This window comes from Netta rufina (genome assembly GCF_964035555.1).
Source record: "Netta rufina genome assembly, chromosome: 6".
NCBI classification, from domain to species: domain Eukaryota; kingdom Metazoa; phylum Chordata; class Aves; order Anseriformes; family Anatidae; genus Netta; species Netta rufina.
The window spans coordinates 10,673,577-10,686,015 of NC_140129.1; the positions used below are offsets into that span (position 1 = coordinate 10,673,577).

At 43.5% G+C, this 12,439-nt stretch overlaps 1 protein-coding gene across 3 annotated transcripts in view; it reads right to left on the reverse strand.

Moving 5' to 3' along the window:
- Window positions 1–12,439, reverse strand: part of AGAP1 (ArfGAP with GTPase domain, ankyrin repeat and PH domain 1) — a gene marked incomplete at its 5' end in the record, with an annotated part of 347,082 nt that overhangs the window by 235,789 nt on the left and 98,854 nt on the right. For all 3 annotated transcript variants that reach the window (XM_084288890.1, XM_084288889.1, XM_084288888.1), the window contains one exon: window positions 5,528–5,615. In XM_084288890.1, coding sequence (XP_084145016.1) covers window positions 5,528–5,615 — 88 coding nt within the window. The remainder of the gene's footprint in view (window positions 1–5,527; window positions 5,616–12,439) is intronic.

Here is a 12,439-nt window from a genome sequence, read left to right on the forward strand (position 1 = left end):
AGTCTCCAGGGGATGAGGAGAGGGAAAGAGAGGAAGATGGGATGCAGAATGGAGATTTCGGAATACATAAACATGCTCTTTTATGCTAAGCCTGAAAGGCTCCCAAAGCCCAGGAGAGCCAACTGCAGCAACACTTTAAAGTGATCAAAAAAGACAAGTGTTACTTGGTATCTGGATGTCAGTGTGAAGTGCCAAATAAAAATAATTAGCTGATACTGTAATAATGAGATAGCGGACAAAGAACTAAGAGAGGAGATCACTCTGAAACCCATGTCTAATGTTATCAGTGCCTTCTGCACGCAGCCTCAGTCGGCGCTTCCACAGACGAAGAGAGCACTCCACAGCTGCAGCTGCCCCAAAAACCCGTCAAACATTGCATCAAGGATTTAAACACAATGTGAAAAACTGCAGCTCCCCCATGGTTTTGTTTTGTGGTGCAGGTGTTTTAATGGATGCAACATCCAGCTCCTTGCGAGGAGTTGGATTCTAAAGGATGTTATTTTGAACTTAAACGCACTGGGAACTCTCACCAGGTCTCACGGCATAAGCTATGTGTATAAGCTACAAATACGAGGATGATTTTATGGAATTCCAGGAAACTACAAGTGAAAAAGCATGAAGTTAGTCTTCAAGAAAAGCACATATGCACATATTTCAGAGAACAAATTTTACTACTTCACATTTATATTTCAGTTGGCTTGCTCACCAGGAACAGAACACATGGCTTAGTCTGGGACAGATCCCCTTCTTTTATACATAAAAGATTTATTTGGTTGTTTAGTAGACACAGACTACAGATTCCTACATATTTGAAAAACGTTAGCCAGATAAAAATCACTAACAACTTCTGTGAACAGATTTTTGAATTTAGGAGCTTAATCGTTCACAGAAGAAACAATCACATTTTTAGCCTACTGGATTATGGTTATGTGGGGAGGTTTTGGTGATGGGAGCTACAGGGAGGCCTCTGTGCCCCATGTGCAAGCAGAGCCAGCTCCAGCCTGCGAGGTTGGTGTGCAGAAGGAGGGAGGGAGAGAGGCCCCTGGTGGAGCAGGCTGTCCCCCTGCAGCCCATGGGTCCCCTGGTGGGGCAGGTCTCCGTGCTGCAGGCTGCAAAAAGGAGCCTGGGCACAGCAGGCGGGCATGGCCACACAGGGAAGGTCCCAGACCAGAGCAGGGGCAGGCAGCGAGCACCAAGGAGCAGCTTAACTTCCCATCTGTGATCTCTACCTCTACTAAATCTCCCAGCACTTTAAGGTATGAAGACCATGAAAACAGCCTTGTCTGTCCACTTAGTTTAACATAACTGCAAACCAAGAAGCAACACCCCTCTCCCCTCACTAGGGGAACAAGCTCCACCATTGCTTCTATCACAGAGATGAGCAACTCAAGCATTAGATCTTTTCCATGAATGACGTAAATGGGAAGGTTATCTAGATTAACAGATTATACTTCAATTCTCTGTATACGTGTTTTATAATATTCTTTGGTCAGACAAATATCTCATAAGGGGATGTTGAACACAAGCAGCTTAAATTTATAAAGTAGTCACATCCAATCTTCCTTGGAGAGTTAGACTCTGCTGAAGTAGTGGCTACAGTAACTCTGAGAGCTTCCCAAGCCTCTCCTTTGCACTGCATACTGCACAGGAGGCCTAGGCACCAACAGCCTAGCAAGTACAGCAGAGACATCTGACATTTTAATTTCTACTCTACCTTCTTCCAGACACAGGTACATAAAGTTTCCACTGACTGCAGCAGTTATTTGCCCTCTGGAGGCAAGACGTTAGATGGGCTTTATATGCAGCTGAGAACACAAAAACATTTCACTCTTCCAGGAAAAAGGAATCTTAACTATATCCACAAATTTAGTTAACTTAAAATATATGCCCCCTCATTCTAAAGCTAATTGACATTCTAGAGCAAATTGACACTAATCACTAATTCTCAGAAAACCAGCAGCAAATAAGGTAATTTTCAATGTCAGGAAAGAAGTTAATGCTTTACATTACTTTTAAGCCAGTCTCGTAAGCATACTTTATACTGGAGATGTGCAGCTATAAAAATTCTTCAAAGCTTACCACAAATAAAACCACAGCAGTAGTTGTACCTACTGCTTTGGTTTTCTCCCTTATGTTTTACTGCCTACCCAAAGGTACCACAGTCTTAAATCTTACTGCTTCCTCCACAAGGAAGCTTTCTTCCCAACTCTCATTTTAATTATTCTGTTATTTTCTATTTTAAGGGGATTGTGTTAATGCAAACTCATGTACCCATCTTTCATAACAAACTTTCGTTTTCGTAAATTAAAGATATTTTCATAAACTGCTGGACAGGTTCAGCAATTCATGTTCACATTCATCTGTTTTAGTATCTTACGTTACTTGGGCAATAAGGTGGGAGAGAAAAAACTTGTTTCTTCCCATCCTGGGGGAGATACTTTTGTCCAAAGTACACGATCAGAACTTTGTTTTCTGCTTTTTTAAGCGTATCAGAAAGAATACTGAAATAACCATCACATGAATTACAGCATTCACAGGCATACAAGAGATCTGCCAGGGTCTTTAAGTCACATTCCATGCCTCTGTGGCTTTTTATGAAAGAAAAACCCAACCAGTACCAAATAACCCTGATACACAGTATTTCAACAAAGTTCAATTCACCTTGGTCTACAAATTTGTTTCAAATTGCAAACACACGTTTCATTATGCCTCTAGAGGTAGGATCAAGTTTTAAACAAATGAAAAAAAGACATGAGGTTGCACACATCTTATTTGTAGCTCTCCTACAGTTGTTTCAGATATGTAAAAAAGGAAGTTGCACGGTAGTTTTTTTCCAACAGCCTGGAATGTTCCAAAAAGACCACAAATCACTGATAAATACTCTACTTCCAATAATTTTCTTGCTGTATCATTATAGGGGAAAAAATGTACATCCCAAAGTACTGTAATTTCAAGTTGTTATAAGGATATACATCACTTGTTTTCTTACATCAAAATACAACTGATTTAAAAACCTGTCACACAGGAATGCAACTACGCGCATGTTAAATATGCATAAGAGGAGTCTAAAAGTCAATTTTCTCTCCAGGTAATATTTACTCCAAGGATCCAAAGGTTTACAAGTTACAGTAGAGAATAAAATTGGGTCAAACATTGAGAGAAAATTGCTCTATGCTTTAATGTTATATGATTCTTCCTCTTGGTGGGGAGTGTGGGGGGGGAAAGGTTTGGGGCAGAAAAAAAGAAGAAAGCCTCATCTTAAAAGAGCTGAGGGAAACATGAAACCATCTTTATAGAGTGAACATTCATTTACTGGAATGCTGAAGCTACCTTAAAGGCCTAAAAGAGATCTGGTACTCGTCTAATTTAGGGCAGGTTTCATGGTAATTGTAGCAATTTAAAAGGCAAAGGATAGCAGAAAGTGGTCCCTGGTTGTAATCACCGTTTGCACATGAAGTATGCATCAATCATTCTACCAATTAGATACTACTTACACGATGCCAGATAAATTTTGCTGCTAGTAAGCCATTCAGTTAATAAACTTCTCTTCATAACTAGTCAAGCAGCTGAGACCTTAATGCCTCATATAGAAAACGTCCTTTATCCAACTCAAGAAACCAGCACATTTAAAAGACCTCAGAAAAGGACAAAGGGCAGAACTGCATTGATTTATCTAATGCTCCGTTCCCATGCAGAATGTAAAAATCCTTGGGCCCACGCTGCAACGCAACAGAATCCTCCACACTGATGCTGCCTTTTACACCCAGTGACAGTGGTTGGACTTCAATTGGTTACAAAAGGAAATAAAACACTAACAAATAATTTCAGTAGATATTTACTCGAGAGAAACTATACGGGTTGAATTTCCTTAATACTAACTTGATTAGAAATCTTGACTGTGTTGCATACGAGGTGAATTAGAGCTCTTAATTATTTCAGTTTTCCTACCGTTAATGAGATGGAATGGTGTCATTAGTGAGGCTTGTCAGCTACACTTATGTGCAAAGAAATGATTTGACACTGCTTTTGAAATCTAATCCTTTCGGGGAAAACAGTCTGAACGTCACTCAAGCACTGTAAATAAAAATCCTTGAAGACAAAGAGGACAGATGGCAACACTCTCAAGGAACACCATCTAAAATATTCATAGTTTAGGAGAAGAGTAGTATTAACCCTGTAAATAATCAATATGTTTAAATTTCACAAGAAAAAGTATCTTCCGTTCATCAAAGGAGGAACAAAATCAGCAGAGATGCTCGTTATTTTCTGAACACTTGTATTCTGTGGATCTACATGCTGCATAACTATTTCCCGCTATCAGCGCCCAGAAGCTGCAAACATAAATGTCATCTACATGCAATTTTGTTGCTAGGCTGAGTTATCACCCCCTCAGTCCTAGCTACAAAGAAGCGAAACCACATAAGGCAAGGTTATAAACTGGTATTATAATTATGCAGGAGCAGCCATGGCAATCCCTCCCTTTCCTTCTCCTCCCATTTTAACTACAACTAAAGACTGTTAGAAAGTCAGGTAAAATGCTTAACAGTTTCCTTTGGTAGGAGTTAATTCAAAACAAATGTTATCAGAGATGCATGAAGCTACCTACTACTGCTGAAAAGACAACTACAGCAAGGGACAAAAACAGTGAGATGTACTAAAGACTTGAAATCAAAAGGAAACAAATCAAGATGATACACAGAACAAGGGGAAAACGCTACAGTACAAAAACCGCCTTCTGCCTCTTCAAAACAAGAGCTGCCATGAAGACAATGTATAGTTACCTGCATCCATATCTGCAAAGAATGGAACAGCCAGTAAGGAAAAGAAGGAACCAGAAATTCAGTGTCTCAGAGTTGGATTTAAAAGTTCATAAGGAGAATAAATAAAGAAATCAAAAAAAGTATTTAGTGTAAGACATGCTTCTGGTAAGGTACTACGATATTCATGATTTCAAGCTACAGACTTGGATTATTGTTAAACGCTAAAATCTTTCCAGGTATACATTAATTGCCTGTGGCATCAGAACAGGTTTTGTTTTGTTTTTCTTCCTTTTTTAAATTTCAAGACCAAAGATTTAATGTATTAAACAAAGAATAACTTAGATCTTTGGTTTAGCTTGTGAGGTTTGTTTTTATTTATTTTACTTTTCCAACATGACAAGCTGAAGGGCCCAATTCTGCAAAAATCTGGTAATCCAGTACCAGATAAAACAATTCTGTCTTTCAACAGCCCAGCTGAAAGCAACTGCACTGAGGGTAATGAACTCTTTTCTATATACGGCTGTAAGTTTCTTTTATGGACAAACAAGGGATGAAATACCATTTAAGGATGCTAAGAAGTTATGCAAAGGGTAAAATTACACTTATCACATGTACTTATCTCAGTCTGGAAAATGTTAAAGAAAAACTGTCCATGAACATTGGAAAGAACAAATAGGATTCTTTACCAATTCGTTTAATTGCATGATTAAAAATTAACAAAGATGTGGTCTGTGGGGAAAAATAAAGAAATTTGCATATCCACATACCTTCAGGTGATTCTTCTTGGACATATGTGCCAGTCAGATACCGGTGTACAAGTGCAGACTTGCCACTAGCTAGGTTACCCACAATCCCCTGGAAAAAAGGAAAGAAGTTAAACTGCAATTAATTCCCATAAAAAAAAACAGTATATTCAAGCAAGATCTTAACACACAAATAATTTCTCTGACTTGAGGAAAAAGCCCATGCCACAGGAGCACCTCAAAATATGTCAACAGCTAAATCATCTGCCAAAAAGCTAAGGCTGCAACAGAAAATATAAATGATATAGCATAAAACAGATATGTAGCCTTCCTTCACTCTTCTTGCCATTAACTACTGCCAGGTGGGAATACAAGGCAATGTATAGGTTTCAAGGAAGAAAGCTAAAACTTGGAGAAAGGTTTGCACTGCTGTACTGAAAAATGTAAAGAAGCTTTAAAATCCTAGTACTGTGAAATACCTCTACAGACCATCCATCCACGTGATTCACGCTGACTCTCTATTTAAGCATGATCTATATGGCTACAGAGATGCAGTTACAGCTGTATATATATGATATATAGAATACAGATAGTTATGGCTATAGAAATACAGATTTGGGCATGTCTACCAGGACTTACTGAAGTCCTTACTTCACCAGCTGAACTTTCCAACAAGCTTACAAGTCAAACTGTCCATGCCCAAACACCTTCTCTGGAATGGATGACAAACAAATGCAAGCACCCAATCTTAAACCATTTTTTTTAAGCTGGTTTTCTCACAATTGCTTTTAAAGGACAAGCAGAAGTGGTAGAACATAGCTCAACGACAAACAGTTTTCTTCCTCGAGGTGCTCAAATGCCAAAGATTAGCTGTGACTCTTGCTCTTTCAGAAGGGGTGTGATGCAAGTCCTCCTGCAGTACTCCCACAGTCCCAAACCAGCCTGACCCTTCCTGATGCAGATCCGCGCTAGCAGACAAAACAATTCCTGCTGCTACGGCCCTAAGCCAGTCAGCCCACAGTGAAGTGAGTGACACACGCAGCCAGATCCAAGCCTGGCTGCCTGCCCTGCATGGTTAAGAGGGCCACGTGGGCCTGGAGAACACACCTGTACGTTTCAATTATACATCTTGCTTTCCTGCTCAGGAGTCACTCAGTTATTCAGATCTCCCTGTGAACAGGGCTCTGCAGACACAGCACTTCCTCAGTTACTGGGGATGAGATGGGAACTGGCTTCCTCTTCTAAACAAACCGAACCCTGCTCTGTTGTACATGTCTATCTTGACCCTAACCAAGAGGTTTAGAACAGAAGCTCCCCAGAGATAGGATGAACTCTCAGCTGGCTGGCTTAAGGCTGCCAAGCAGAGGCCGGAGGAACAAGTTCCACATTAATGCACAGTCCCTATTCCACTTTCTTAATCGTAAGTGGTGAGAAGCTATCCTCCTTATTAAAAAGTTGCTTAAACCAACAGAGTGGTGTCACCTGTGATGACAGTTTTAGAGTCAGTAGGTTGGGAGGGGCAGCAAAAACCAATCTATTCTTTACAACTATGAACAGCCTTCAATTAAGACAAATACAACAGTGCCTGGAGGATGCCCGCCTTCTCCCTACAGCTGGCATGCAAGAAGGGCTCAGCCAAAGCCCAAGTTAGGCAGGGAGCAAAGGGAAGGCAGTGCTGCATCTCCCTTGTACCCCTGTGATAGCATAAGCTTTAAGTGCAGTAAATAGTGTGGGGTACAGTGAAAGGAGAAAAACCAAGAACCCCATCAGATTTCAGAAATATCAGGAAACAAGAACACCACATGGCATAACTTCAGGGTGAGAAGCAGGGAAAAGGAACTCCAGATCCCATTCTGACCTATTACAGGAAAAGCAACCCACTGCAAGTGTAGCTGCTACCAGAGAAGTCATACAAGATCAAAAAGGACACCAGACCCTAGCAGCCATACACCAGACAGCTGCTTACTGGGCTTTGAGTTGACTTTGAGGAGTGCTTAACCCACTGTGCTGGAAGCTTTTAATTTAATTTACATCTAGGCAATTACAAGCCATGCTAGCATATAATCACAGAACAGCTCGGGTTGGAAGGGCCCTTAAAGCCCATCTCGTTCCATAGGCAGGGATGCCACCCACCAGATCAGGTTGGCCAAGGCCCCATCCAGCCTGGCCTTCAACACCTCCAGGGATGGGGCACCCACAGCTTCTCTGGGCAGCCTGGGACAGGGCCTCACTACCCTCCAAGTGAAGCTTACACCAAAATGTCAGCATCTAAGGGTCAGTGCAAGATATGTGGCAGAGGCAAACACCACCTGCACAGATGACTGAACCTTGCGTTCTCAGCCAGCACTTCCATGGGACTCGGCTCTGGAAACACAGCAGAGATTGACTCAGGGCTGGCCGTGACAGCAGCACTGACCAGACCTGCCTTCCCCTTCAGGGCTAAGGAACAAGTAACTTATTCCAGTGAGCTGTAAATTATAAGCACAGCTGCACCACTGAAATTCGGAAATCATCTAAGATTTACTCCATGCATGTATAAATGCTAAAAAACTAAATATTCATTGAGGTTTATCTCACAGGCTGGCTTAAATCCTGGCCGTAGCAAGGCTCCTCACTAGGAGCGTCTTTTTTTCTGGGTTACAGGAGACAGCCTTCTCCCTACAAGTTTTTACTAGTCACTTGTTCTTTTCTGTGGAGTTGCAAAACTCCATCTAGTGAAGCAGGTAGCTTCCACAGGTGTGCAACTTCATCTACCTGATAAGCCTCACCACGTAGGATGACAAACAGCAGCAATGAAAAGATACAGCTGATACTTCAATCCTCTTAAACCATTAATCTGCTCTACATGCTTGGCTTCGCAAGCAGGTCAGACATGCAAGGCAACGACGGCCTGCAAGATGCCCACGCTCACCGGCTGACATCAGAGGTTTTGAGTCTAGAAAGGAGGTCTCTTGATTGGAGCAAATCAAGATTTTGGGTACACACACCATTTAAGTCCCCCTGGGCAATCTACTCCGAAAAAGCTACACTGAAGGGATTAGTGTTTATTGATAAAGAGATAGAGGTGCTCGCTAGTTGTTGTACCTTCAGCAAGCAGCTAACCAGCACGCGATACTCACTGAAGCAGCAGCTTCCCTGCTGAGCAGCAGATCGGCACGGTCCCAAGGCAAGCTTCCCCACGTCCTTCCCCACCAGCCCTGCGTTATGATTGTCTAGACCAAGAATAGCAAGAAAACCAGAACTCCTATCTCTGGATCAGGAGATTGGAGATGCCATTTCAGCTGTCTCCCCTGCAGATAAACAGCCTGGCCAAGGCCCTTTATGAGTAACACACTTTCTGAAAAACTGGGAAGCAAGCGAACTTCGCGTGTTTTCACTAGGAAAATAACGAGAGAGGAGAACATTTTGTGTTGTCACTTTACAACCAAAACTCTGTAACTTCGGAAACATCACTGATGCAATTTCTGACCTACTTTGTAGCCAATGCAGCAACACCACCTATGAACAAAGCCATTATGTCATGAGGTACAACCACAGGCACAGAAACTCCCAGCAGGTATTTAAACCTTCATTTACAAGTGACTGTAGTCCCGCCTGTGCACAAACGAATGCCATTTTATATTGCACTGGTGCCAAAAACTTAACTAGTCAGAGGGCAAAACTGCCAGGACCAGAAAAGCAACAGCTCAGGCCGCAGTGAGAGGGAGCTGCTGGGTCCTTGGCCTGGGGCTAGAAGTAGTACTGTCATTAGCCAGACCCCAAATATTTATAGGACATTCAGAGATTTCAGAATACAACTCAGTTTGGTGTTTTCCCTCAAACATCCCAAAGGCCATGCCAGCACAGGACATCTTACAGCACTGGAGGTTTGCCAGCATGCTCCTCCTCACAGGCACCCAGAAAGACATGTCTGCCTGGCCAGAAGAGCACCATGACGCAGGATGCTACAAACTGATGCAGAAAACAGTGATTGGGATGAACAAAATGTGTATTTCAATTGAGAAGCCACCTCATGTATGTAGCAGACCTACAGCCTTCTTCCCAATAAGTTTCATTATTAAAACCACTGCCACGTAGGTCACGCATGAGCCTCCAAGAAAGGCAGTGCATTTCCTTTCTTTCTCTTTTTATTCATGTTCATAAGCTGTTTTCAATATAAAACACAAGAAGTGTTGGAGATTTAAAGATAAAGCAGGACTGATTTTCTGGGTCAGAATGGCCAACTGCTTCTTAGCAGAGAAGTTCCTGAATTTGTACTTCGAATCACTTCTGAGCTACCCACTGACCTGACAAACTGAGCTCAAACTGAAAGCAGCCAACACGAGAAGCCATTAACATTGCTATTCCAGCATAAAACTGCGCTAACTTCTCGAAACCACAGGAACCCCAAGTCACCTCCGAGCTGCCCACAAGATTTGCATGTCTAACACCGCTTCGCTTTCTCCCCAGACAGCCAGGCCAGGAGGCAGGCACAAGGCACCGAGCTCCTCCTGTCTGCCCGCAGAGGGTTCCTTCAGTCTCCCCTGGCTTTTCTGCCAGGTATGGAGGCAGTCCGTGGGATCGCAGCCTGGCATAACCAGCCTCCTGTCACCCAGTGATACCACTTCCAGCCTATGTCTCCTATTAACCTCTGAAACTGGGAGCAGCAGATCTCACAGTGGCCAATTCTGACTTGTAGTACCAAGAAATTGCCCTCAGTTGGGATTTAGGGACGATCCCACACTTTATGACAAATATCCCCGCATGCTTTCAGAGCATGTGTACTCCTGTCCCCTCAACTCTAGATGGGAAAGCCCCAAACCACGTCTGTCTGCAGGTCCACGTGAAGTGCACCACGTCCTTACAGCACCTTCGGGAACAAAGCCACCACCCAGCCCCGAAACTCAAAGTCCCTCTGACGAGGATGTAACGCAGTGCCCCACCAGGATGACTGAATCATTTATTTGCACGTCTGCTCAGACACAATTCATACAACCCCAAACCACTATGCTTACACCCTACTGAAGCCTACTTATGAAAAAGCCTCATGTATTGACAGCACGGGGCATCCTAAAGCTATTCAGCACAGCAGACTGACTGCACCTGGCTTTTTTTTTTTTTTTTTTTTGGAATAAATAGAAAGATTTTGTCCAGAAAGTTCTCCTGTTTACTCTGCCTACCACTGGGCCTTGTTTTCAAGTTGCTACAGTGATGGGAAGGCCATCCCCCTGCTGCAGGCCAGCCTCCAGACACCAAAATCTGTTACCTCCTAAACAGGCCAGCAGCTGAAGGCAGCAGACGGGGCCGAGCAGCTTAGCCAGCTGTGCCACGCCATTTGCTACGGTTTGCAAGGAGAACAAGCCCTTATTCTGCATCTCCATCAACAGGATCCAGGAGCATCACCATTGCTTAATAGACTTCTCCCTGTGTGTTTTCCCCAAGTCCTTTTCTATTCCTGTTAAACTTCCGTGGGGCCTGGAAGTGTAACAACAGCTGCTATAAAACCGTTAGCCTCAATTTACTGCAGTGTCTGGGCAGCCCTTAAACAGCCTCTCCCAGCGAGCTACCAGCCACCTTTTCCTGCAAGGCAGTGTTGGCTCAGGCAAGGCTTCCTTCACAACCCAGTGACACAAAGCCTGACCATCCCACCTGCACTGCCCAGTGACAGGAGCCAACATCCTGCTTCTCATACCTCCCCAGCAGCCCAGCACAGCCCAGCTGAAGCAACGTGCCCGCAGCTCTCCGTGGCGGTGAGCCGATGGCAGTTTTAGTGGCCGAAGGGAGGGCTGGCTCTCAGCATGACCTTTTCCTTTCTTTGCCCCAGCCCAGAGCCACCAAGGACTCCGCGAGCAGGCAACAACACAGTGATGACTTGCTACATGCACTCCTCCATGAGGGCAGATTTACAGGAGCAGATCCCTTTGCAGACAGAAGACCTAGTTTGCCCTTTCTGCTGGACCCAAGTTCACAGGCTCCAGCTGGCGCTGCTCGCTTCAGTCATTTGCTGTGGTATAATCAAATTATTATCTGTGCAGCGGTGGGAGCCCTGCTTTCATCCGGTGCTAAACAGGCTACAGCCTTAGACAGCGATCCTCAGGCTCACGCATGCCAACCACTCCAAATCAATTCTCTACAGCAGCTACACAGCACAAGTTTATTTCCATGCCACTGCTTCACACAACATGGGGAAAAGTATTCAGATAATGCAGCCTTGGTGTCACAAGAGGTGACTGTGCCCCCAAACCATTCCTAATGCCCTGCAACTCCGTATTAGGGCACAGGAATTACAGCTTGGGTCTGACCTGCAAGCCACACGTTCATTACTGGGTGTTGGGAATTGGAGGGATGGGACAACAAGGAAATCCCCCATAGATAAACTCCCAGCATAAACTAGCAGCCGCTGCAGTGGACTGGACTCCAGCCAACACCTTCCGGTCCTAAGCTCTTCAGAGTTTCTTTTGCAATGTATTTTGGGAGATATTTACCTTCCAAAACATACCATCAGTTAAACCCAATCTGGTAAACCTTCTGCAGGTCCTTCTGGTGCAATATATATAAATATATATATATATATATATATATTTATACATATATATATATTTATATCCGTTGACTAAGAGATTTCTCTTTTACTTACCTTGTGCACTGCTGAAATAAAGGCAGGAAGGCAGCTCCAGTTCAGAGGAAGCTGTTCCCATTGGAATGTCTTTGCTATCGAGAGCATTTGTCATGTCAGGTTTGATCTATGCTTTCCCTCATCTTCATAAATGTTATCATCAACTCAGCTTTGGAAAAGTAAGTTTACCACGTGAGAACTGGACTAATGAAGCACGGCCCCAGCTGCCCATTCTTTAATTGAGATGGTTTTGTCCAACTCACTTTGCTGCTCAGCAAGTGGATGTTTGATCAGAGCAGCTCTGAGTGTTACAAGACACCAGAAGCCATTTAGGCACAAGG